The sequence below is a fragment of the Nannospalax galili genome, unplaced genomic scaffold (genome assembly GCF_000622305.1).
Source record: "Nannospalax galili isolate Female #2095 unplaced genomic scaffold, S.galili_v1.0 scaffold160, whole genome shotgun sequence".
NCBI lineage: Eukaryota > Metazoa > Chordata > Mammalia > Rodentia > Spalacidae > Nannospalax > Nannospalax galili.
The window spans coordinates 2,702,939-2,729,980 of NW_008346900.1; the positions used below are offsets into that span (position 1 = coordinate 2,702,939).

A 27,042-nucleotide genomic window follows, 5' to 3' on the forward strand; every position below is an offset into this window, starting at 1 on the left:
GGTGATGAGGAAGTTGACCCCATGTGGAGGGCAGGCTGTCCTGGTGCCCTGGAACTTTTGTTCAGGATTCTCTCAGGTGGGCAGGGAGGGGGCCAGGTCAGTTCTCCAGGTCACCCCAATGACGCTGAGACTGAGAAGGGCCAGGTTTGGAACATGCTTCAAGGTATCTCTGGTAAAGCTGAAGTGTTAGGTGAGAGTGAAGGTGTCATAGCACACCTCTGTCTAGCAGTGGGAGGTTGGTCCCCATGGTTGGAGCCAGGAGGTGGGCCTATGACAGGCCCAGATGGGGCTGAGTCCTTATACAAATAGAGAAAAGGGTGAGCTCAGAATGGCTGTCCTAGTGGGGATGGAGGGAACTTAGGCACCTCTCACCAGGGACTAGGGAGTCCCATCCTAGGGTCTGTCCCAGGTACAGGAAGGGTTCACACAGTTTGAAGAGGGAGTAAAGGCCACCTAGTACACTGAGGAGATTGTTTGGCTGTGTCTGCCCACAACAAAGCCACAGTCAGGCAAGAAGCATCATGGTGTGTAAGTGCACCTCCACCACAACCTGCATGTATGTGGACCTGCATAGAAGGTTCTGGGAAAGGCAGCAGGAAGCTGGTCACAGGTAACAAGCCAGGCCTAAGGGATTCATTTATATCACCAAACCTCCCCTGGTTGAGATTCTACCACATGCCTGTGTCCGGTCCCATGTTTTATCATAAACATGTATTTAAAGGCATGAACAGCTAATTTATGCCACTCTCTCCAAAACTCAACTATACGATAGGAAAAGGCAAAGTAGGCTGCAATTACAGTGCTTCATTTTGTGGGAGTACTGCCATTATCCTGCTGAAAGAAAAGCCATGTTGATTGTTTCTTATTTTGCCTTTCTCCGGGTAAAATCATGACAGCTTGACATGGATAGTTCAAAACAAAAACAAAAACAAAAAAAGATAGGAAAGGCAGAAGAGTGGAGGCAGAGGGTGGGATGAGAAAGGACAGTGAGATGTAGCTCAAGACAGAAGGTCTGGAAGCCAGGAAGAGTTGAGGGACGCCCAAAGACCCCAGAAGGCCCTTGTCTAGTGCCACCACCAACAGTGCATGTAGTAGAAAAACTGGACTGTCAGGGATGCTTGTGTGAAAGTGGAAAGGCCCCTCCCCAGCTATGCACTGAGCAGACCAGAAGGAACACTTTCAGGCACACAGGCTCAAAATCCCACCCCAGATTTTCTAGCAGCCATGGAACCTGCCTTTCAGTGAGCCCCAAGGGGGCACCATAGGTGAAGGACCAGTGTCAAAAGTCTAAATCAGAAAGTGAAGCCTTAGGCCTATCGTACAGGACCATGGAAATCATCCCAAAGTAAGCTCGAGAGCTGGGCCACAGGAACAACTGGAGAGGACCCAAGGGGCTGGGTTTTAGGAATCAGATATTTTTAAATATATATAAGAATTTCTTTGAAACAACACATAAAATTTTTACTTCAGTTCTGAAGTTTCATGGCCCATGAAATCCTGGAGAGAATGGGCCATGTCACCCTCACAGGACCCTTGAGTCATCTGATCACAACTTGGGACCCTGAGAACTAAGCTGACTCCCTCAGCAGAGCCTGGAAGCACATAGACAGTCAGACGGCCCAGTTATTCGGCCCTGGTCCTGTGCCCCTTACACACTCTCCACTGCTGTTCACTGCCCAGCTTCACACCATTTTCACGCCTAATGGTCCTGCTTCTTTCCAGGAGGATACAGGATTCCAGACCTGTGGCTATTAATAAGATTACAAATAAACTGCCCTATGGCTTCATTCCAGGGGAAGCTGCCTGATCCTCTCCCAGTGGCTCTGCATGCACAGCACCTAACCAACTAACCACCTCAGGGTCTCTCCAGTGAAAATCAACTCTGCCCCGAGCATCTACCTGCATGGGGCACCCAGGGCATCAGGAAAGGAGGGGCATATGGAAACCCATTCCCATGTAGTTGGGGTGGGCCTATAGGGCCAGTGTGGTCTTCAGAAAGCAAGGTCTGAAAACAGAGGCCTTGGAGACCCAATGCGCATCCCTACTCCCAGAAGGAGTCTTAAAGGTATCCAACAGGCTCTTCTCAGAAGGTGTGATGAGCGAGGATCCTTGGAGTATTCTGAGCAGAGCCAAGCATGGGGATCTGCAGGTGCAACTGCCAGGGAACGCTCAGGTACCTGGCCAGCACCAGTCGGGGTGGAGGGACTGGAAGTGAGACCACTCTCAGCAGGCCACACACCACCCTGGATGGCACAGCCTAAAAAGCCCCTGGGAGTCAGAAGCTGTGGTTTCCCATTGTACTCTGTGTATGTGTGTGTGCACATCATGTGTGCATGAGCATGTAGAGGCTAGAAGTCAACTCTGGCATCTTCAGCTATTGCTTCCCTGCCTTGTTTTGTGAGAGAGGATCTCTCACTGAACCTGGAGCTTATCATTTTGCCTAGACTGGCTGGCCTGCAAGCCCCAGGATCTGCTTGTCTCCACACTAACCCCAGCACTGGGGTTACAGACGTGTGTGCTGTCATGCCCAGATTTTACATAGATACTGGGGATCTAGTGCATGTACAGTAAGTACTTTGTCTACTAAACCCTCTCCCCAGTTCCCCTTTGTATTCTCCCTGTCCCTCACAACAAAGGGAAGGACTGACTGGGGGTGGGAGGCCAGAAGCAAGTGGCCTAGAATGGTGGCATTTGGCCTTGGAAATGCCACCGTGCCACCAGTGCTGCCCCACACACACACTGCTACCAAGCTGTGAGGGTCATACCCTTGAGATGGGGAGGCCTGAGATGGGCCCAGCCCCAACCACTGCTCTCAGAGCCTCTATGCCCTAACCCCAGTCCTTCTCCACAATCCAGGTCGAGTCCAGTGCCAAGCAGGGAATGGGAGTAGGTGAAGGGGACAAAGGAGCCCAGTATCTCCTCATCACATCTGCCAACACACCATGGCCACACCAGCCTCAGTTCCATCCCCATGCCATTATGTCCACAGGCAGCCACCAGGTGGCCTCCAAGAGACATGCCCACTCAACTCAACCTAAAGACAATTAGCTCTCCCCTCCAGGCCCCAAGGGGCAGGGTCTATCCTCAGGATAGCAGCAGGAGGAGAATGTCAAGAAGGCAGTCTCTTCCAGGGAGGGACAGTAACCAGTGACCAGGACTTACCAGGCCCCACCAGAGTGCATCCGCATAGGTGTCAAAATGGTCATTCTCACCCTTCTCTGCCAAGTACACCAGAAATGAGGCCAGGATGAGGCAGAGGAAGCCGATGTACCAGGCGGTCACAAGTTCCTGCAAGGCAGCAGACCATGTCATTGTCCCACTCAGGCCAACCTGGCCAGTATCCAGCCTAGGAGCTATGCCCTGGACTATGGGCATCTCCAGGGCTTTGGGGGATGCACTCCACTCCTGACAATGGTAAGGGTATAACAGGAGTGGACAATGGCCAGGCAGGCCACAGGGCTTGCCCTGTAGAATCTGGGATGACTGTTGGCTGCATGGTGCTGACCACAGCAACTCCTTCACCAGCTACCTTAGACAAGGGAGCAGAGCAGCTAGTCGCCCAGGGAGCATCCTGCTCAGGGCGGGGGAACACATACCCCATAGGCGGCAGCCACAGTCTCAGAACTGTTGGGATACTATTGAGACATCCCCAAGAGGCAGTTCAGGTCCCAAGAGGCACATACACAATTCCCAACATCCACAATAAGCAAGGAAGACAGGGACCAGGCCTCAGAGACCCCAGCCCCAGGCCCAACATCTGCCCCCAAAGTCACCTCAACCAATGAAAAAGGGGCCTAGGCAGGTGGGAAAATGGGGTGGAAAGCATTTGAGTGAATGAGCCCAGAGGCCCCACAACACAGCCTGGAAGAAATCAGGTCTCAGCCACTAGACACTCTCTCTTAATACAGAACATATGCCCACAGCCACCCTGTGAGTCCCCTGGTCAGCAGCCACCACAAGCCGCAGCTTAAACAACCCCTGGGCAGGTATATCGATCCAGGCCCTCAGAATCAGGAAAGGAAATGCCCAACTACAGAATGTTGCTCAGACTGTCAAAAAGAAAACAGTAGCTTTCTGGAGATAGATAAGATTGTCAGCCATGACAAGAAACCCAGAGGAGACTCATTCATATTTTGCCAGGCCCTCAAATGTGTCCAGCTCAAAGCAGTCTGGGACCTTGGGGCCAGGATAGAAAGCAGCCCATGGCTTGGCTAGGCCTACCTACCTTGCTGTGGGCATAGACCACTGAGCCCAGGAGCTTCCAGGTGCCGCCCCTTCGGTCCATGCGTATCATCCTCAGGATCTGCAGGAACCGCAAGCTCCGGAGTGCAGACGTGGCAAAGACATTGCCCTGGGAGCCAGCAGCCAGCACAGCGATGGAGGCAATCAGCACCATGATGTCTGTGAGAGACAGGCACAGTTCACAGGGTCTCCTCTCCCCAGGGCTCCCAGAAGAGGGACCAGTGACCCCACAGACATGCAAGGCCATGTGAAGCCAGGAAATGGTGGTTTCATTGTACACCATGCCTGCCTGTGAAGTCCAGTACAGACTGCCCAGAACCCTGTCCCTCCCAACATCTAGGCACCATTAGTCATGAGCTCCAACTCCAAATCAGTGGTAAATAGAAACATCCAGAGGGTCCTTCCCTCTCACTTAGCCTGATGTGTCCAAGACAGAAGCAACTCCCAAACCCATGCCCAGTTCCGGTAGACATTTCCACCAAGCCTCACCAATCACACAGAATGGCTTCCTGGCAAACTTGAGCCGGCCCCTCCAGCCTCTGTACCGGCAGCAACAGCCTGCAGCCCAGATCCGCACAAAGTATTCTACACCAAACACCACAATGGTCACGATTTCCTGGGGGTTAGGGAGAGAAGGCAGTTGAGGGCAGCACCAGATCTACAGAGGGCCATGCAAATACCATGTGGGCAGTTCCAGTCTAGGGATGGATGGAGCCCAAGGACTTAGAAGCTAGAAAGGAGAGCTGTGGGCTTAGCTCCAGCCCCACAGGGCCCCCAGTTCACACTGGCCAGGCAACAAGGATTGGGCCCTTTTTAGACACAGAGTCTCATGTCACCGGGGGACTTACTGCTGTGAGCAAGTCCTGGCCTATAGACCAATAGGGAAACCATCTCTCCCACTTCCCTTCTGAGTTGGAGGGAACCTGCCCTGTTTGAGAAAGGGATGAGGGGTTCTGGTGTTAGTGTACTGAGCACAGCAGGGCTGAGAGGGTTATCAGCCAGAGCAAAAGGGGGGCAGATTCTTCCAGAAGGCAGGCAGCCCCAGGGCAGTGGGGCAAGGTGGGTGGAAGAGCAATCTGGTAGGCTCGTTCTTCTTGAAGGGCCAGCACCCCCATCCCGTTACCAATGGCAACACAGAAATTATAGTCCCGTTGCCATGACGCCCACCCCTGCCCCATCAAGGAGTTGATGTGAGTAAGCATCATGGCCCCCCACCCCTGCTCCCATGTCTGCTGGGGAACAAATGGGGGCACCTAGGCACTCAGACTCCAGGGAAAACTGGCAGGGCTAAAAAGGAGGGGTGGTAAGGGATGTCAGACACAGGGACCTCACTAGTACTAGGGACTAGGAGGCTGGGGAATGGCTCGAGGACTACCCCACAGTGCCAGGAAGAAGAGGGCTGTGGATGCAAGAAGGGATACCCCCCTGCAGGAGACCCTGGAGACAGGAGGCCTGGCTCTCTCAAACAATCAGGGTTGAGGACAGAGAACTAGTGGGGGCTGTGGCAAACAGCACTGCAGAGGTCTCACCACAGGGCTCCTTCCTGGCCTCCAGGCCTCTCCCCCTGCCATGCCTGCATGTGAGGCTCACCAGGATGTAGAGGGCTCCCTCCGAGCTCTTCTCATACTCCTTGATGGTGGAAAACACAGAGAGCACAAGACAGGAGAAGACCAGGAGGAACCTAAAGCAGATGGGAGACAGGCGGTTAGGATGGGCTTCCCCTACCCTCGCCACTACCACCTGCCTGTAACAGCAGAGGGAGAGCAGTCTACATCCTGACTCCCGCCACCCAGGACTCCACGGTGACACAGGGTGCTGACCAGACTCCACCCTTGTCTATCTGGTTTGGCCTTTGATAGCCTCAACTATTGCAAAAACAAGAAAAAGATCTAATTCTGCACTGCCTTACAGAAGGCATTTGGCAAACATTCAGGCTTTTCCCTGGCATGCAACTGCTTCCTCCCTAGGTTTAGGGACAAAACTTCTCTTCTTACTAAATCTGGTACTCCATAAGAACTCAGATCATCATCTTTCTGGCCTTGCCCTGGATTCCAGGAACTCCAAAGTTTTTCTATTTTTCCTAAGTTGCAGGGGCTCCAGCTCATCAGCCTATGGTTTCTGTAATTATTTCCCTCTGCTTTTTTTACCTGACTCCTGGCCCACAAGGCCTCTTTCATGGTTATGTGACCTCCTCTGACGAGTTGGACACCTACTCCCTTGCCATGCCCCAGATGACTGAAATGGTATCATCCCTTTTAGGGGTTCTAACATGGGAAACAGCTTGTGGCCTTTGACAAGGGCACAGTGAGTTGCCTAGGTACTCAGGAGAAAGCACAACAGGAACCCTACCACTGAGGACCACCACAAATACACTTCACCCTGGAAGCCTTGAGTGGCCACAATTAAGTCACCAGAAGCAGACTCTAGGGTCTGCGAGATGGTTCAGTGGATAAAGGCACTTGGTGCCAGGCCTGAGGACCTCAGTTCAATCCCTAGGACAAATATTGTAGAAGAGAACTGGCTCCCACAAACTGTCCTCTGACTTCCATATGTGCACTGTATCATGCATGCATGCATGCGTGCAAGCAAGTGTACATACACACACACACACACAGAACAAATGATAAATAAATAAATGTAATAAAATTTTAAAGCAGACTCCAACACTAATGAGCCCCCGGGAGTAGATGAGGTGTGTGTTAGGGACCCTCTTCTTCAGCAGCTCAAGTGATGTTCAGATTTTTCTGCAGATGTCAATTTGTCACACAAAAGAGACCTGTCCAACACGTGGTCAGCGTGTCCTCTGTATGGAACATGCTTGGCCACAAGGTGCCAAGAGGAACTTTATGTCCATCTGGGCCACAAGAGCACTCACTCAAAGTGTGGCTTCAAACAACCAGGAATGGAGGGCAAAGTCATGGAGCAAGGTGCACTTACTGGGCCTCGGAGTCCTCCCCTGTCCCCATGGCCCACAACTCTGAATGTTGGATGGTTCCAGGGGTCAGATTCTCTCCACATAAATCTCCCTCCCAGCCTAGTGTGTGGTCTTGGCCACTGTCCCCAGTCCACCACTCCCCTCTGCGCATTATCTGACATACTCTACAGCAGGCACAGGGTGCTGGCCATGAGCACATTCCCCCTTGGAGGGGTCACTCCCAGTCCAGAGGCACCCTCTTGTCACATGGCCCGCAGGAGCAGTCATCCACAGCCTAACCCAGATATGCCCATTGTCACATACCCCCTTGGGGTGGTCACTCCCAGCCTAGATACACCCACTTCTTGTTTGAGCCACTGTGTCAGAATGTGGGGAACATGTACTTGCCATCTCTCCTGCACAGCACACACCCTACCTTCCAACTGTCCTTTCTACTGCAGGGTACAGGAGTGTCCATAAGTCAAAGCCTGGCCAGCCAGCACCAACAAGCCAGTGCCTTGCTCAAACCACCAGGACAGAGGCATCCCTCTCCACCTGAGCTTCAGCCCAGGAAACTAGCCTGTAGGTGAAACCGCAGAGGAAACCAGCAGCAAGCAGCCAGAGAAGAGAAAAGGCACACAGTTGAGCGCCCACATCCAGCTGCAGGCGACAAAGCCCATGACCGAAGACAGTGCATGTGGTTTCTGTTCCCCGCAGAGTAAAGACCTCTGACTTTTCCAGGCTCTGAATGGCTGAGGGTCAGGGTGGGTCTTGCTCTGAGCTCCCCACTTGTTACCATGATGCTGTGGCTACTTTTTACCCTGGTTCTGGCCCCTCCCCTTCAGACAAACCACAATGAAAGTGCTAGGGATGTAGCTTAGCTGGTGGAATGCTTGCCTTGGGTACACAAAGTCCTGGGTTTGGCACGCAGCACAGCATAAACAAGGTATGGCAGTGCACACCTATCGTCCCAGCACTCAGGCGGCAGAAGCAGGACCCCAAAACTGGGCTCCACATCCTGAGAGGAGAGGGTACACAACACCAGGTCTGATAGCTGGGCTGACTGGGTGAAAAGCTGAGGGCCACCAGTGTGGCAGCCTCAGGCCCCCAAGGTCCAGTCTCCACATTCCCAAAGCACAATTGACCCATCAGATAGGTGACAGCAATCCAAGATCATTGATGGAGCCTGGAACACAACAGTGTTCAATGCATGCCTGTTCTGTGCTGTGAGCACTGCCCACTTGGCCACTTGAGCCCAGTGGACCAGCTACCCACCTCACTCATAGATGCTTACTATCTCATCCCCATCCAGCAGGCCCTGAGCACCACATAGGACCCTGGTCTCTGCCAGTCCCATCTCTACCCTCACTGACTCCTAAACACCATGGAGGATCACCTGTATATGATTGCTGACAGAAGTGCCCGTCATATCTGAAAACACGGCAGCACAATCAATATACAACTGACCATCACAGGCAAGGAGGGGACAAGGGGCCTCAGCCATGGGCCTGGGAAGCATAGCTGACTCAGCAGTTGGAAGGGAACACTCTGAGGTTCCAGGGCAGTCGTGGGTAGGGACTGAGATCTTGGGCCAGGTACTTACAGTAAAGGTTTCCACTGGCCTCACCAACACCCACTAGGACCTGGCTACCCTGCCTCAGAGTGGAAGAACCTGTCAGTGCCAAATGATAAGGACCAGGAGGACCCATACAGGCCAGTGAGGACAGCATGCCAGGGCCTGGGCAGTATGACAGCAGCAAATCCAGTCCAGTTATATGGCAAGGGGTGGGGCGGGACTCTCAAAAACAGAGGGGCCTGGGTGGAGTGAGACATACAAAGCAGAGGGTGCAGAAGATGAATGGTGTTCCCAGGGACACAGAGGGAACCAGCTCATGAGAGACACAGTATACCACATCATGCCAGCCCTGCTAGTCAGAGGTCAAGACACTGGGTCTCCTCAACAAGGGCCTGAGGACTCTACAGGGGTCTGTGCTGAGTGTTCCATCTTGAGTTGGGCTATAGCAACAGCCAGCCAGCAGCATCCAGGGAGCATGTGTCACCAGGACTCTGAGTCTCAGCCTCAGCTGGCCCCAAAGATACAAAATCCCTAACACCCTTCCTGAGCACAGGCCCCAGGTTCATGGCCCCTGAAGATGTCTCCGGACACCAGGGTCCCAAGCTTCCCAGCTCCTGAGTAGAGGTGCTAGCGGCAGTGACAGGCTGCTGACATAATCAGAACAACACAAAGCCACAGTCACATTTCAAAACTGCAATTAATTTCCTCTGCTTATTAGCCAGTTTATTCAATTAACCAAGCCCTGAGAAGAAGTGTGCAGATATCTCATGTGCCTTCGAGGGCTGAGTCTGCTTTCTCCCAGCTGGGTTAGCAGGGGAGGAGCGAGGACAACAGAGGATCCCCACATCTTGATCAGGACCTGGAGGCTTGAGGGGTGTGAGGGAGACGCTGGAGGAGCATTAAAGGTGCCTGTAGCAGAAGGGCACCAGGACCACCAAGGCCAACAGGGCAAGGCAGGAGCCCAAGGGAGACACACAACCCCAGCAGGTTTCCCCCAGGAGGGGTCTCTGGGCCTACACCCAGCTGAATGAAGAGAAGCTGGCCTGGGTAAGAGGGAAGCAGGGCCAGGTGTCTTTGACAGAGGGAAGAGCAGGGGGAGATGGTGGGCATGTGCCAGACCTGAGCAAAGTGGAAACGGCCAGGGACGGGGCCACAGACTTGAACACGGAGTCCACAAAGTGAGTCCAGAAGTACCAGTTCATCACAGAGAAATATATTCCATGACCTTAAAAAAACTGAGGGAGGGCCAGCGGGATTGCTCAGTGTTACAGTAAGGGCTCCTACCACCAAGCCTGATGACTGAGTTCAATCCCAGGACCCACATGACAGGAGAAACTGACTTAGTGCTACATACACACACACACACACACACACACACACACACACGCATGCACACATGCACGCACATGCACACGCACACATGCACACACATGCATGCGCACACACACACGCATGCACACACACACAAATAAATGTAAAAAGAATTTTTTAAATTAAAAATAGACTGAGGGGGCTGGAGAGATGGTTCAGTGGTTAAGGGCACTGGCTGCTCTTTCAGAGGACCCAGGTTCAATTCCCAACACTCACATGGTAGCTAACAACTGTTTGCAATTCCAGTTCCAGGAGATCCAACGTCTCCTTCTGACCTTCACAGGTATTACACAACATGGGTGCATTTACACACATGCAGGCAATACACTCATATACATAAAATAAAAATAATAAGTAAAATATTTTTTTAAAAAAGAAATCTTAGGGTTGGGGATTTAGCTCAGTGGTAGAGCGCTTGCCTAGCAAGTACAAGGTCCCTAATACTAGACAAAACAAGACAAAGAATAATAATAAAATAAACATTTAAAAAAAGACTGAGCCAGGAATCATAGTACACGCCTTTAATCCCAGCACTCCAGAGGCAGGGGCAGAGGCAAGCAGATCTTCGTGAGATCGAAGCCAGCCTGGTCCTGGTCTACATAGTGAGTTCCAGGCCAGCAGGTGCTACAGGGAAACTCAAACCATTCCCCCTCGAAAACAGGCAAAACTTGGTGCCAGGTAACCAGGCACTCTCAGGCTCACTCCTAAGGAGCTCTAATCAGGCATCTCAGAACATTCTGAACGCTCTATAGGCAGGACACATGTTTTGGTGGCCCTAATGACCCGGATAAATGAAGCCGTGACTAATCTTGGGGGAACATGAACCCAGGCCCCCGTCTTGAGTAGCCAACAGGCTGTAGGCAGCCCACTCTACAGAAAAAAAGCCACTCTGGAGCTGTGCTACCCCAACAGCCTTCGGAAAGTACCGGCCACAGTTCCTTAGCTCCATGGTTTGTTTTTTAAGTTTTCGGAATAGACAGAGCAGATGGCCCCCTCAGGGAAAGCTGGTGCAGGGGAGGCTGCGAGGGACATGCAGGAAGAGTAGCGCCTACACTGCTCCTGGAAGCCCAGGAACAGGAAGGAGCTCAGGCTGGGTGGCCAGGCTCCTCCCTGGGCAGGAAGCTCCCTAGGAGAGGGGACCTAGTCCAGCCACACCTTCAGGACCATGAGTACAGCCTCCAAGCTGCAGTGACTCCTCTCTCACCTGACAGGAGAGACACTTCCAGCCTCGTCTATCTGCAAGCAACTCAGTGACTGGCAACCACCCTGCTCAGCACATACCAGGCCTTGACACACCCCATACTCATGCCCACTTTAAAGTTGGAAACACTGAGGCTCTAGGAGGCTGGCAGGGCTCTGCCACTTTCTGCTTTCTGTCTTCAGGAGGGGGTCAGGTGTGCTCTCCCAGTTGCTAGCCTCCATAATGTGACACTTCACAGCTTCCCAACCTCTAGCTCCCCAGGATGGGGGAGGAATAGAGACAGGAAAACAAGGGGGGTCACCCTCAGACCCAGCCCCCTGCACAAAGCTAGTCTCCTCCAGCCTAAGTCATTAAGCGTCATTTAGTCACTGGGGCTGGAGAGATGGCTCAGCAGTTAAGAGCACTGACTGCTTTTGCAGAGGACCTGGGTTCGATTCCCAGCACCCACATGACGAACCATCCTTAACTCCAGTTCCAGGGGAATCCGAAGCCCTCTTCTGACCTCCGCGGCATTGCATGACACGGGTGCATGCACATACATGCAGGCAATACACTCGTACACATAAAATAAAAATAATAAGTAAAATATTTTTAAAAAAATAAAAAAAGAGTCATTCATTCACAGGTATGCTGTGTCCTGGGAATGCCAGTCCCTTCCCACAGGCCCTTCTCGCCTGTCCTGCCATGTTGTGCTCTGTCTCCCGACACAGAAACTATATCAAGAGGCCATGAATCCCTTCCTTCTCTGAGAGAGCACAGAAATCCAGGGAGTACAGGTCCAGCATGGCTGCCAGTGTGTTTCAGCGAGGCCTGGAACCATCCACTGGGACTGAACGCCATAGAAGTTGCTCTGTAACAAAATATTCAGACTTGGAAGTCAGCACTCTGCTGGAGTGGGGCTGGGAGGACACAGGAACAGCAGTTGTGGGGGGCCCCAGATCATGAGATATCCTCAGCTGTGAGGCTTGGCCATGTCTCCCCACAGCACCCATAAAAACCAAGGCTAGGAGTCCTGGGTAAAAAGAGGCCTTTCCCACACCCTCCAGTCCAGCCACTACTAAGTTCACAGGTTCAGAAAGGATGAGAGGCCTGGATCAGGAGGACAGCTGGTTTTTCCGCAGCCCAGAATTACAACCCAAGGGTTTCAGGGCTAATTACGATAATAGATTCAACTTCAGGACGCTTCCCTGGCAGCAGTTACCAAGGAAACCAGCATCGCAAGCAGCTGGTCCCCAGCCCCAGATTCCAGGAGCCAAGAAGGAGCAAGGTCTCAGACAGTCCTCAGCAACCCCACCGAAGCACGGGAAAAGAGTCGTCTGAAGATGGAGCTCTCTTTGAACCTCTCTGCATCCTGAAGCACCTCCAGGCCCAAATCACAAGAGGCTATAGGAGAGTCAGAGTGAAGCTGTCTTTATCCAGCAGGAAGAGAGGCCTCATGAGATGTATGGAGGGACTTCTCAGTTCTGGGCTGAGGAAAATCACTTGATCAGGAGCCTAAGTACAAAGAAGAGGAGGTAGGCAGAGAGCAAAGACGGGCGGCAGAGATGCATGCCCCCCCCAGTCAAGCCCAGCAGCACCCCACAGTGGTCATTGGGAAGCCAGTCCTGGGGCACAGGAGAGTACAGGTGTGGGTGTATGTGCATCGAATACTCAGGTCACTGCACTCCAAGGAGGCCGCCACTCCAGCAAGACACCCCTTCCCCCCCAATCTGATAACGAGGAACCCTTCTCTTCTGGGAAATCATGGCAAACCTGCCGCACACACGGGCTGCCACGCTGCCAGACCCTGGGAACGTGCCCTAGCCTGGCTCTTGCCCCAAAGATTGACTTGAGGAGGCCAGGGCTCTCCATTCCATTGCATATTTAGTAACATAGGGCAGGCCTGTCACAGATCCTCAGTCCTGTTCACTGCTCTCAGACTACTGGGACCCAATCCCATGAGTGAAAGTCTTAGCATGCCAACTTCATGCCAGGTGAGTGACCCTAAAGGCAGGAAGGTGCTCATGTCTCAACTTATAGATGAGAAAATGGAGATACTAAGGTTACTTGCATGGCCTACATGGGTTTGAGCTGGAGCAGGCTTGCCACAGAGCTACCCGGTATGGGTACCGTGTCCAGAGGAGAGGGTCATGAGTCCCCCCATAGAGTTCCCAGCAGAAACCTGTCCATCCAGTATAATTCCCATTCCTCTGTTAGGTCTCCCTGGTTTGGGGGCTGGGAGCCCAGTAAAGTCCTGAGGGGGCAGCTATGGTGAAGTTGCGCATACGCCCTCTGGTCCAGATCACACCAGGCTCCCCAGGGACCTCCCATCGCCTCGTCCATTAGGTGCAGCCAGCGCTGCAAACTGGAATCTAATTTCTCCCCCTAATAAACTGCTCTGCTGCCAGGATCCACTGCCTCCTCCAATGTCAGAAGCAAAGCAGAGCTGGGCTGCTGACGGCCGCTCCTGGCACAAACCACACACAGCTGCTTATCCCCTCGGCTTGGGAGGGGCAAAGGCCACACTCCATCCCCGGCCTCTCCGCTGGAATGATTCCCACCTTCATGCTGTCCTACCTGCAGGCAGCGTTGGCTTTGTCATACTAGAGCCCCATCTACCCAGCCAGGTGGCACCCACCAGAGCTTAAAGCCTTAGGTAGATGACAGGAGGTGGCCCAGGAGAGACAGACAAGCCTAGTACACACCAGGTGCTCAGCAAATGCCTCAGACCCTAACTGGCCAGAGCTCCGGAAGCCCCAGGCCCTCAGAGACCTAGCTGCTGACTCAGGATTTGAGACTTCCACAAATGGCCTCAGCCAAACTCCATCCACTCTCCTCCTCCAAACATCAAGGTCAGGAGGCATTTTCACAGGACCCCTCACCCCCACTAACTAGTGGCCAACAATGGTTCTCTCTAGGATAGAGGGGCTACAGATACAGCTAGAGGTCCCACCTTCCTTGCCCTGTACCCACACAAAATCCCTAGCTGCTTACCCACTCCATTAAAAGCCCAAGATTCACAAGAATCCCCAGCCTTAAGTGTCATCCCTTGTGCTGCTAAAGCCATGGTGGGACCTCCCCCAGAAAAAGCAGATGTCTGCTGCTCAAGCTGTGGATTACAGAGGGCTCAGCTGGGCAGTGAACCTGCCAGTTCAGCACAAGGAGTATGCTCCCCAGGTGCCATCTCATGACCTGGAACCTCCCATCTGAGATCCCTAGAGACTGAACCTCTACAAAGTTAATTTGTTCCCATTAGTCACCACTGGTGCTGGACAGAGCCCAGGACACACCAGGCAGGGCTGTCCCAGGGCCTGCCCAATACCATACTGCATCTCCTGCCTGCTGGACCATCCAAGCAGGCAACCCTACCGCAAGCTTACAGTTCCCAGCCTGGCATCTTAACTTTCTTTTTTTTTTTTTATTTTATGTGTATGCATGTTTTGCCTGCATGTAGGTAAGTGCACCCATGTTGTGCAATACCCTCAGAGGTCAGAAGAGGCTGTCAGATCCCCTGGGACTGGAGTTACAGATAGTTGTTAGCTGCCATGTGGGTGCTGGGATTCGAACCTGGTCTTCTGCAAGAACAACCAGTGTTCTTAACTGCTGAGCCATCTCTCCATCCCCAGCCTGGAATCCTTTACTCCTTCCCAGAGGCTTATCTTGGCCCTTCCCTCCAGTATGTCCCACTCCAGCAAACTGTGTCCCACTAAGAGCACAGGAAACCCATTCCACTTCAATCTCAAGAGCAGTCAGAGAGGTGTGGCAGGAATGGCAGTCAGTGTATCAGCCCTGCTCACAGCCCTACGCTGGCCCCAGGACCTGAGAACCTGGCTATGCCCAGTGCAGCCACCAGCTCTCCTTGTTCCCTTCCTGCCCTTTCTCGTCCTCACCAGGCTGTCTCCACTCCTCAGGCCCTTTGCACCTCTCTTCTTGATACTTGGAGTTTCCTTCTACACACACAGCACAGGGCCATCTGTTTCTCAGCCTCAAACCTCATTATTGGGGTCCCCTTCTCTGACAGGGGGCTCCCCAGTCCTTTCCTGTTTATTATCTAGCCTGATGCCAGCCAGCACTCTCCCACTCCTAAGGCATGCTTGCTTTCACTGAGGACAGAGTTTCATGCCGTCTGCCCCCTTCAATGTCAGAAGGCCAACCCAGAACGTTCACACAGGCCTGACACAGGTCCTCACCAATGGGACCATGCCCTGGCCAAGCTGGGCTCTGCTCCAGAACACTGCCCCTCATGCCCAGCATTACTTTGTGTGAGGGCCAGGATCAGGACTGGAGGATGTCAGGAAACTGAGACCCTGTATTGGTCTGAGACCAGGAGAGATAGTGTCTTCCCCAAGAGCCTAGCCACCCTGGACCTGGCATGGGACAAAAATAGCTGATCATAGACAAGGCCATGTATTTAGAGAAGTGACAAGTGCATCACAGAAAGTGAATACCCACATTCACAAAAGCTGTATTTGCACAGCCTAATGGCACAGACAACCCACATATCCACCAGCAGACAAGGGGACAAACTGCCCATCATAACTACAAGAAGAAACAAGGCTCCACCAGGCTGCAGCCCCAGTACCCAAAGGAAGCCATACACAGGGAAAGGGACTGGACAGAGGGAATAATGTGATCCTACTTGTAGGAAATGTCCAGAATAGGCTTATCCTAGACCAGATATCAGTGAGCACCAGGACCTGGAAAGGGCACTGTGAGGAACAACCTTTGGGGACTGGTGTCTCTGAAGCTCCAGAGCATTGGTGGCTAGGAATCATGGTGCTTATACAAACTGCTACCTTTAAATTGGTAAGGTATTTTGGGAGAATTTTACCTCAATTTAAAATACATACATATTACTTGTTATTTTTATCTTATGTATATGAATGCATTGCCTGCATGTGTGTAAATACACCCATGTTGTGCAATGCCTGTCGAGGTCAAAAGAGGGTGTTGAATCCCCTGGAACTGAAGTTACAGATGATTGTTAGTCACCATGTGGGTGCTGATAACTGAACCCAGGTCCTCTGCAAGAGCAGCCAGTGCTCTTAACTGCTGAATCACTTTAATTTTTAAAAAGACAACAGGCAAGCACCTCCTTGGCATGGTGGGCTACTGTTCCAGAGTTGGTGGCTCTGCCTGCTCAGCAATGCTTACCCTATGCCTTGGGTTCTCTTTGAAGGACAGGCTGCACACACTGTCCCAGGACTCCCCAGCCCATGGGCACTGGGTTCCATGGGGCCACCCTGATGGAGACAGAGATGAAGGATGCTCTCTGAGGCCTCTGGGGCCAGACCAGCCCAGTTTCTTTAGGGAGGCCTGAGTGTTGGTGCAGCATTTCCAACACACAAAAGGACCTTAAGGACTATGAACTAGTCATTGTCTCTCCAGGACACATTCTCTCCATCATTGAAACAATGCTGCCCTTGATCAGCACCAGTCCCCTACCTCCGATCCCTAGGTACTCCTCCCCACATCCTGACACTCAGATCCCAGCACAGATAACCCATTTGGCTTTCCCTGGGATCCTGCCCCTACAGGCCCCTCCTTGCTGTCTTTCAGGCTGGAAGTACCACATAGGAGCCCTGGTGTGAGAAACACTTCCCCTGAGCTATTGGAGTGAGGGGTCAACATGAACCTCAGTGCCTGTAAGAATAGCCTGCCTAAGTGTGTACACCTGAGTGTGGATTCCCATGTTCCTCCATGGCCCAAGTGGTCTGCCGGATGCTCATGGAACCCTGACAATGGCTCTCACCATCAAGCCCCCCTCTCACAGGCCTCCCCACAAACTGCCCCCCAGTTGATTGATAATCAGGCCTCTGCCTCCTGCCCAAACTGCACTCCTGTCTGACCCCTCAGCTCACAGCACTGATTCCTGGCCCTCAGACAATACTTTCTCTAGTCACGTGTAACCTCCATTGACAAGCAGGGGAGGCTCACACCTCAGACAGGACCTTGTCCTGATATGAGCCTCTCCTAGGCCATCCCTGGGCCTCCTCCTTTCCTCACCAGTCTTTCTAGTGCCTCAGATGAACAGAACAGGTGACAGGGCCACCTTGTGGACTGTCACACAGTAGGCAGAAGCAGAACCTGCAGGAATGTCCTACTTGGACAGGATATACCCAAGGGCAGAGGCATGTAGACACTTAGGAAGCCTGCTCATATAAGATGCTAACTCAGACACCATCCTAACCCAAGTGTTCCCAGATGGACTAGACGGAGCGACCACAGGCCAAAGGAGGAGATACACCAGACCACAGCACACCTGATCCAAAAGGAAATCCAGGTATGCTATGAACACAGGATAGAAGCCAGACTCCAAGTCCTACATTGTTCAAGAAACTCACAGAAAAGCAGTCTGGAAACTGGTAAAAGGAACAAACACACGTCATGTTTTCCAGCCTTTTTCCAATTTCCTCCGAATGGGAGTGTAATCAAAAAGAAATAATAGCCATAACCAAGTGTTTCTGTGAGAGACAAAGCAAGTTGGCCATGCCAGAGCCTCTAGAGCTGTCTGCCCACGCAATTTCCTTCCACATGCTATGAATTCAGCACTTGGCTAATATAACAAGGCATCAGAAAGCCATCATGAAGCTGCTCACTCTGACCCAGGAGGAAGGACGCTTCCCAGTGTCTATATCCTATAGACCCTCGCACTTTCTGGATAGATCTTCCAACCCCCAGCTCCTTTTAGGGCCATCAGCATCGAGCCAAGCCTCACTCTGTGGGCAGGGCAGAAGCAGCAATCACACCGTAGAGCCTTTCGTCCAGGAGATACAGCTGTGAACTGGAATCCAGCACCATGGTCAGCACCATGGAGCAATGCCCCACTCTTCCTGGAATACTGGAAATCCCACCCCCTCCCCAAGAGTGACAGGTCTTCCTCTGTGAGGACCGCCAAAGAAGAGAGTTAATATATGTGATCCCAGACCTTTGCTCCACCTGCTATGTCTCACCAGAGGCTTCTCCACACATGCAGCTATTCAATAATGGACAAGCATCCTTATACCTGGCCTGAGGAAAACATTGTTTGGAATAAGACTACTATTTTTAGAGTAGTCAGACGGCTACAGCCCAAATGCATGTATAAAGAACCTCACTGCAGCAACATCAGCAGTGGTGAAATCTCAGATATGGTCTTCATTTCCATCAACAGGGAACCTGTCACAAGTGTCAGGATGCACTTGCAGCAGGCCTGGGGACCTCCTCAACACAGCACAGGACAGTTCCAGGCCAGCAAGTAAAGTGTAAGTGAAAAGCACAGGGCACTCACAGATGTCATGGCGGGAGAGGGTTGCAATGCACCCTGGGAAAGTGTGTAAACAACATCTCTAGAAGAAAGAAGAAGCTGGAAGGCACAGCTGCCAGGGGAGAAGGCAGACCTGGAAAACTCACAACACTGCAAATTATCGCATATATTCCAGGGTTTTTCCACTGGCATGTCTCCTCTGTGTGCGTTTCCTGTGAATTTAACTTATTCTAGAAGGAAGGGAAAAGAAGGGGCAGTGATTCCTCCTCATACCGGTCCTAACAACTACCTCGTCTAAAGGGCCACCCCTTCCCAAGGCTCAAAGAACATCCAGGAAGAGAGAACAGTAAAAATTAAGAGGCAGAAGACAAGGAGGAGTGCTGTGAAATCCTGTCCTCTACAAGACACAGCTATTGCACACAGGAACTCACAGCAGCTGTGGTTACCTACACAAGACCTGTACAAGATCAACCAATTAAAAATTATAGCATGGAAGAGGGGTCTCTTGAGACCCCTCCCCTGGCTGAGGAGCTATAGTTATGGCTACTGGGAGAGGGAGAGTCACTTTTCTTTGGGGTTGGTCACTGGTAGGTTGCCCATGCCTCAGTGGGTCACCTCACACCCATGTATTAGAGGCAGCACTAATTGGACTCAGTGGATTAAAAAATAAATAAACAGGACATAAAGTAGGGAGGGAGATGTATTGGGGGGCTGAGAGGGAGCTGGAGGGAGGGAGATGGGATGGATACACACTATATACGTGCATGAAATTTTCAAAGAATAAATAACAAAACAAAACATAAAATAAACTGAAGAACCCAGGCAGCTTCCCACCCCACCCTGGTGCTCAATCTCTAGAAGATCCTTAACATATCTCCTCCAGACAACACACAGCACCACCGAGCCAAGCCCTAATCACCCATGGTCTGTCATCACACAACAAAGCTGCCCAGCCAGGCTAGCCTCTGTGAACAGACAGGTTGTGACCCTGGAGCATGTTCCTTCACCCCTGGCCAGGCTCTCCTGTTGACCTGTCCATCGTCCACGGTGGGCATTTACAGCATGGCTCAGAGTCCCACTTGCTCACTACACTCTCCATCCCTACAGCCTCTTATGAACAGGGTTTCAAAATTTCTCATCCCTGCCTTTCTTCCCAAAGCTTGGGCCCATGAAGAAATTGGCCCTTTCCGCCTACTCACCCATCAGTATCTTTTCAAGCCAAGGAAGGTTAAGTAGTAATGCCAGCCTAACAAGGTTTCTAGCACCTGACAGAGCTCGCAGCTCTTGGAACTAAAGGGCTAGGGACTAGACAAGACCTGAAGACCAGGACAGCCCCTCTGCAGAGAGGAAGGAAGGATCTCAGGGGATGCTACCCCAAGTGACACTCTTTGAGCTGCTGACACCCACAAGATCATCAAAGAATCTATTCCAGCTAACTCCAATTAGAACATTCTGGAATAACTTCTCTGCTAAACATTCACAAAATTATTCCCAGTAATCCAAAGAGCAATTCAAGACCTAATTTTGTTCCAGCTGGATAGCCAGCAGAGCCCAGTGACAACCTGAAGTGTGTCTGGGAACACATCCTGCCTCCTGTTCCCATGCAGAGAAGTCACTGTCCCCAAGCCCTTAGTTCCTCCACAGAGAAGCTGCTGGAAGAGTTGTGGCTCTGCTGGCCTCAATAGCTACTCCCTTCAGCCAGGAAGAAAAGGCTAGGGGAGATGCCAAGAGCCTCCTCATGGGTGGGCCTGTCTGCCTAGACCAAACACCAGCTGTTTGGCAGGGGTAAATGGGGGCAGCTACTGCAGTGCAGGAGCCCACATCCCCCTCAGCATGTCCCTTGTGCATGTCACTTAGCCTTACCCACTGGGGCTGGGGAGGTGGCTCAGTTGGTGAAGTGCTTGCTACCAAGCATGAAGACCTGAGTTCAATCCCCATTTCCCATGTAAAAAGTCAAGCACAGTGGTGAATACTTGTAATCTCAGCACTGGGGAGGCAGAGACAGGAGGATCCATGGGACTTGCTGGCCAACTAGCCTAGCCTAATCAGTGAAACCCAGGTCCTATGAGGCACAATGTCTCAAAAAGCAAGGTAGATGGTTCCTGAGGAACAACACCCAAGGTTGACCTCTAGACAGATGGACAGACAGACAGAGAGAGAGACACACACACACTCAATAAAAGAGAAAGAATGCAAAATGCCTGGAGGACTCTTGCTGCTACCAGCTCCATACAAGGCAGTGGCCCCAACAGGCTGACGCATCCATATACTACACGGATGTTCTCAAGACCTGGACTTGGAAACATGGACAAGGAGCATAACATGGCTAAACAGACACACCTGAGATTCTGAAAGCTGGAAGCGAGTCAGCAAGAAAGCAGAAAACAGTGTGCTGGCATCGAAACCCCAGTGGGAGGCCTAGCTTCCAGGGATGGACAGGCACATGGCAACCGTAAATCACTGCTAGGCTGCTCTTTGGGGACAATCACAGGTCGGCTTGCCCCCCTGCTTTCCATCTCAGACCAGCTAAACCGCTTCTGCTGTTGTTAGGCAGTTGGACAGATGCTGCTGGATTTCCTCCTCCAAACCACGACCCGGTGCCTGGTGCGTCACTGCAAGTGAGGTGCTGTTTGAAGAAGCTCCCAGAGCTGTCAGCAAATTGTTGTCTGAAAGCAACGCAGCACCCCAGGCATGAAAAGAAAAGGGCAGTGCTTGGCAGGCATCCCCACACAGGGGACAGAGTTCATTGTGAAGGGGGCTCAGCCAAGCCAAGTCATCCACATCTGCATAGAAACCAGATGTCCACAGGGCTTACTCAGCAGTTCTACAATCTGAGGGGCTCATGCATAGTACCTGCCCACTGTTTGGTGTTTTTCAAGCCAAAAATCCCTCTCCTCAGTGTCCCACCCTGAGGGTGCTGGAACACATGGCACTCAACTCCACAGAGAGATATCCTCAAACTCCCAGCCAACACAGAGCAAGCACAATGTTCTAAGAAAATGGCTGGTACCCCTGAGCCTGGCCAGCCTGGACAAGCACCTACCAAGCTTCTGGTGCTCTGAACCCAGGGGGACCCAGGATTCATGTTTAAACCCATGTCTCCTGCTAAACAGCTCACCAAGGTTGAGACACCGACTGCAATCCAAAGCTTTGCCTAAAGACTGGCTGATGGGTGGGAGACTGAGAGTCATTGTCTAGGACAGGGCCAGCCATGCTCCCTAGCCTTCTACACTCTGCTGGGATTAGGTCTCACTCTGCTCAACCTCAGGCAGCATGAGCCAGTGAAGATCACCCACCAAGCCCTGAGTCTGGTGACCTGAATCCACACCCACCCAGGAATGTCACCCACACATTACAGACAAGGGAACTGGAGTCCATCAGTTCAGAGACAGGCAATGGAGGAGGCAGGGCCAGCCAGAGCCCTCAGTCCCAATCTCTGCCAGCCTTCATCCCCAAAAGGTAACCAAGGCCCCCCACTCAACCTCTAGCAGCCATACCAGGGAGGTGCATACCCACTAGGGGGAGGCACAGATAGTCACTTGAAAATACCCATGGCAAGGTAGCTTGTTTCACTCAGTGCTGTTTGTAATAACAAGAAATGGGGTACACACCAAGGTTCCTCACAAAGAACACCCCTCCCTCATCAACTTCCCTCTCCAGGGACAGTAATCACCAACTCAGAGCCTACCTTTCTCCCAAAATTGGGCCCCACTGATGTCACCTTAGTCTTTAAAGGATATGACCAAGGTCAGAACCAGGTCCACCCCTTCCATCCAACTTCAAGGTGCACAGAAGGCCCAGAGCATATATCCCATCTCTTCTCCATGCTTCCACAAGTCAATTCAGCCCCTATGTGTTCAAACCCAGTTGTTAGCAACCTTCACAAAGTTCCCCCAAAGAGGTCTTTGTCCTAAGGACTTGCCTCTTTGCCCAGACTCAACCCCACAGTAGACAGTGGACTTGCATGCTCATACTGTGAGCTTCTGAGGGCCAAGTCAGCCCTGGGCTCTCATTTGCAGGGGCTCAGAGCACCTCACCTCATTCATGATGCAGTGGGACAGCCAGGAACACAAGGATCATCAAAGGCCTGTGGGTTTGCTTATTGGAAGACATTGAAGACCCCATGTCTACCACTGGGCTCCACCTGTGCTCTTTAGACACTGTCACAGGCTCCTCGAATGCACTCCAGGCTCAAGTATTTCCAGAACCAGAGATAGGCCTCCTACCCACCAGGCCAGTGCTTAGGAGTCTGAGCGTCCCCAACACCTAGCAACTTCCATGTCAAAGTTCCCCAGGCTCCTGACCATGCTGTTTCCTTCTGAGTCTCTGAATGGGCAGGTTTTCATATCTGACTCATGCTGGTTTCCATAAAGATGAGGTTTATCTGCTCATCTGCAACACTGCCCAGAGAGCTCCCCACCTGTTTGCTCATTTGTTGTCTCTTTACAGCTACAAGGATGTTTAGAGATGTAGACTATATATAACCAGGACAGAGTGACTGCAAGTGTTCTACCCCTTTAAGTTATTGGTAAGGGTTAGAACCTCTGTGGGCAGGCCAGGACAGCTGGACAAGTCCAGGCCCCCCAAGAAATCCAGGTTTCCCTGGAAACCACAACTCCCTGAGGTATTTCTACATTTTGGGAAATTTCCATAAGAATCTCTAACTCAATCAGTGAAGACTGCAGGGAGGCCTGTGACTCTAGAGAAGCTGAGAACACACCACCATTCAATCATCTGGCCTCTTCTCTGCACACCACATGCCTGACCAGCAGAGACCAGACCTTGTCCTTTAAGTGATCACCAATCCTGCCTGCTTCAGGTGCAGCCCAGGCCTGTACATGCCCCTCAAATGGCCTAAGGTGCCTACCCCAACCCCCAGGGATCTTAACAGCCTCAGAGATGAAGGCGGGGTTGAAGAGGATAGGAAGGGACTCTCTATCCCTTTAGGGAAGGAGGCCTAGCTGGGTCCAGAACTCTCAAGGGCCCTTGAACAAGGCTCTGACCCTAGATGCTGCTTGTGTTGCAGTGAAATGAGAGGTGACACCTGGTTGGACAGCCAAGGGTGATGGGTCTGGTCCCTGTAAGGCCCACACATGGGTGCCAAGACACTGTGGACAGAGGGACCTTGTTGATCAGCCCAAATAGCTGAGCTGTGGGATAAGCCCAGCCCCCCACAGCACAGGCCCTCATGACTTGATTTCCCATCTAGTTTCTCAAATGCTGTATCTTTCTAGCTGGCCTCTGGCCTGGATGCTGGGAAGACCAAGCAGTCAACCCACTGGGCTCTCATCTCTAAAGCAGGCCATCTCTCTGCTTACACAGGAAAACAATTTCTTCCTCATTTTCCCCATCATGCTTTCCTGGCCAGAAGGCAGGTAGGAAACTTTCCATCCGCCCCTGAGCCACCCGGAGCTCCCACTCAGCTCTCTTGAGCACAACAGATGACTCCTCTGAGGCCCCCACAGTGCTCCTCACACCTGCCCATGCTAGTCTTTCCTGTGATTCACCATTGGGAGGGACTGGACAGTCTACACTGTTTCTAGAAACACCTCTCAGAAACAGTACATAATGGTCATCACTCTGTGAGAAATGTACTGCAGAGCCCTGTGGCCAGTGGGCCTAACTGACCTTGCCTATCAAGGTTCAAGCCAAGGATGGCCACCTCCCTTCCCATTCTGGACAATGACTGTCTTCCAGAGGTCCAGCAGGACTGACCAACAGACTGACATGACTGGACTTCTCACAAACCAGGCTTTGGTGGCCAAAGGCAGAAGAAAAGTAGCCCAGGAGAGCTCAGCACTGCTCAGACAAGGGACTCACTTCTATGAGATTCGGCCCTGTCCTCCACTGGATACCTGCCTTGGGGAGGAGCCCCAACCTCCTTAGTAACTAATGAACAAGCCAAACACTGCTGACACACAGCATAGGCTAGCCCATGCAGGCCAGCAGGTGACACAGGACTAGCCGCATGCTCAGGAACCTCAGGCAACTGGGCCTCCTGGTCGGATGGGGGCCAGTGTGGAGGACTCCATGCCTAGGGACTGGGGGATGAGCCAAGAGCAACAAAGGCAATCAGAGATTTGTCACCTTTCACTGTGGGCTCACTGAACAGTCTGGAAGAGGTCAGCTGGTCTTCAAAAACCCTGGGGGCAGGGAGTAGCTGTCCCCATCTTACTAATAAGAAAACAGAGGCCAACAAGGGTTCTGAGACCAGACTCTTGTGTCTGTCACAGGACAGTCCACAACCAGAGACATGGCTTTTTTTCAGTGCTCACCAGCCTGCCCAATCCTCACCCCAAGAAACCTCCCTACAAGCCCTAGGCACAAGGTAAAGAAGCCAAGGGGACTGTAGAAGGCTGAAGCAGGCATGATTTCACACTGTAGGTCTCAACCCTGCTCACTACAGGGGTGGGGGCTGATCTGTGGCTGGCAAGGGCTGACTTGAGGGAGGATATACAGTGGGGAGGGGATACAGACCCCATTACAGCAAAGGGCATCCCATACTCAGCTCTGGGTACTGATTGAAGGAAGGAGGATGGATGCTGGAAGCAGGGACAGAAAGTTCAACAAGTCAGTCCCAGGGACCAGACAGGGCCCTACAGAAGGCTACTAACCCAAAGGAGAGCTCCAGGAACTGTTCAGTCTGGATGTCCAAACCCAGCCTCCTGGACACAGGGTCCTATCCTATCTTATGTCCCAGAAGTCACCTCGGGCCAGGACCTAGGTGTCTGCAGCCAGTCACAGCAGAAATCCTTGGACCCCAAGACAAGCGGAGAGGAGGTGGGGATGGCAAAAAGATGATTAGGGACTCTTGGACTCTTCCAAGAATTAAAAAATACAGGCCCCTGGGCAGGGAAAAACTAGATTCACCTCTCTGGAGGAGGTGGGGGCTGATGCCACACTGTTCACCTTGTGTAGCCTATCCAGTGAAACTCCTGCCTTCGGGAGTCTCAGGACTGCCCACAGGGTCCCCCCACCACCACCAAGGTTGTGGCCACCCTCAGGACATCAGCCTGGCATTCCCCTCCATGGATCTTTCCCCCAACCTCAAACCTACCCATATCACATCCAAAACACTCCCAGGCACACACTGGCACACTCATAGGACACCCACCCTGCCAAGGCCAGGCGAGGTGGGCACAGAGACTTTCCCAGACCTGCATCTCACTCCCATCCCAAAATGCCTCTCATACAAAATGGCCGAGTCTCAGTGCTCCTCCTCTGTCCCTGGTTTCACTGGAATAGGACAGCAAATGTCCTTGCACTGGGGGGTTGTGCACACTAGCACACACACAGCAATCCATGTGAAATGACACATGAACATCCATGTACACCCACAGGGGTTGCCCCCTGCCAGCTCTGTCCCAGGAGGCAGTAGCAATACCCTGAGCTCCATTCTTGGAGACAGGGGCCAGCCCCTTCCAGGCCCCAAACTGGCAGCAGTGGGGGACAACAGCAGTCCGTGCTGCTGGCCTCCACTTGGGGATCCGGAGCTCAGTACGTGCAGAAGGGCCACCAGCAGGTGTACATGGGTTGCATGATGGGCATGGAGTGCAGGGAGAGCCTGTCTCCAGGGATGGATGCGGGCAGCTGCCCTCAGCCCCAGGCTGAGATGCTGTTAGGCCCCCTCCCCATTTCTGCAACCCGGAAGCTCAGATGGTTAGAAAGAGGTCAGGAGGACGCCGAAAAGATGCCAACCCTCTCCGCTGCCCCCACTTGGTTGGGGGAGGGCGCAGGGCACTGAGGGGCTCAGGAGTCCAGACCCAGAGCGCGCCGCCCTCCCTCTTCTCCGGCCCTTTGTTCCGCGCTGCGGGCCTTGGGGAGGGGCCTACCAGGCCGAGGGGGGCTGGGGCGCCAGCACATCCCGTCCTGCGGGGGAGGGGCTGGTGCAAACCAGCCAGGCGTCCGCACCCCACCTGGTCAGTCCCTGTCCCCAGAATGATCTCCAAAAGTCGCTCTCCAATCTCTGCCCTTCGCTTTCACCACGGACCGCAGTGCCATGACCCAAATCCCAGACCCACGGTGAGATCCAGGCGCGCACGGGGACACGCACACCAGGGCCCCTCGGTTAGCCCGCGACCCCACGAGGGTCGCGCGGGACCCGCGGCGCGCACCGGCGGCCACTCACACGTAGGCGTGGTAGATGAATGCCCAGCCGCGGGGCCGCTCCAGCACGTTGTAGAGGAAATTCTGCAGCTTGCGGTAGAAGGCGTTGCGCTTCGGGGGCTTCCCGGCTCCGGCGCCGCCCGCGCGCGGCTTGCTCAAGACGCTGCCACGCTTGGGGGCCTCGGAGCCGGCGATGAGCAGCGCGCCGTCGCGAGTGGAGTCGGGCGCGCCGGGGTCCAGCCCCACGAAGCCCACCTTGAGCTTCTTCTCCCCGCTCGCGCCGGGGTACACGCCGCCGTTGCGCGACTTCTGCACCATGGTGCCTGCGGCGCCCGACCCGGCTCAGGCTCAGCGGGGGCGGCGCGCGGGGGGCGGCGCGGGCCCCGACCCAGGCCTCCAGTCCCGGA

General features: G+C 52.9%; 1 protein-coding gene and 1 non-coding gene across 14 annotated transcripts in view; one reads left to right on the forward strand and one right to left on the reverse strand.

Moving 5' to 3' along the window:
- The window catches only part of Kcnq2 (potassium voltage-gated channel subfamily Q member 2), a 62,657-nt gene extending 35,615 nt beyond the window's left edge, over positions 1-27,042 (reverse strand). For all 13 annotated transcript variants that reach the window (XM_008843269.2, XM_008843271.2, XM_008843267.2 and 10 more), the window contains exons 1-5: positions 26,658-27,042; positions 5,833-5,923; positions 4,732-4,858; positions 4,226-4,401; positions 3,163-3,288 (exon numbers count right to left, since the gene is read on the reverse strand). In XM_008843269.2, coding sequence (XP_008841491.1) covers positions 3,163-3,288; positions 4,226-4,401; positions 4,732-4,858; positions 5,833-5,923; positions 26,658-26,953 — 816 coding nt within the window. In that variant the 5' untranslated portion in view covers positions 26,954-27,042. The remainder of the gene's footprint in view (positions 1-3,162; positions 3,289-4,225; positions 4,402-4,731; positions 4,859-5,832; positions 5,924-26,657) is intronic.
- LOC115072076 lies at positions 781-912 on the forward strand. Its single transcript, XR_003851137.1, has one exon. It is a non-coding gene; the product is annotated as a small nucleolar RNA SNORA69 (small nucleolar RNA).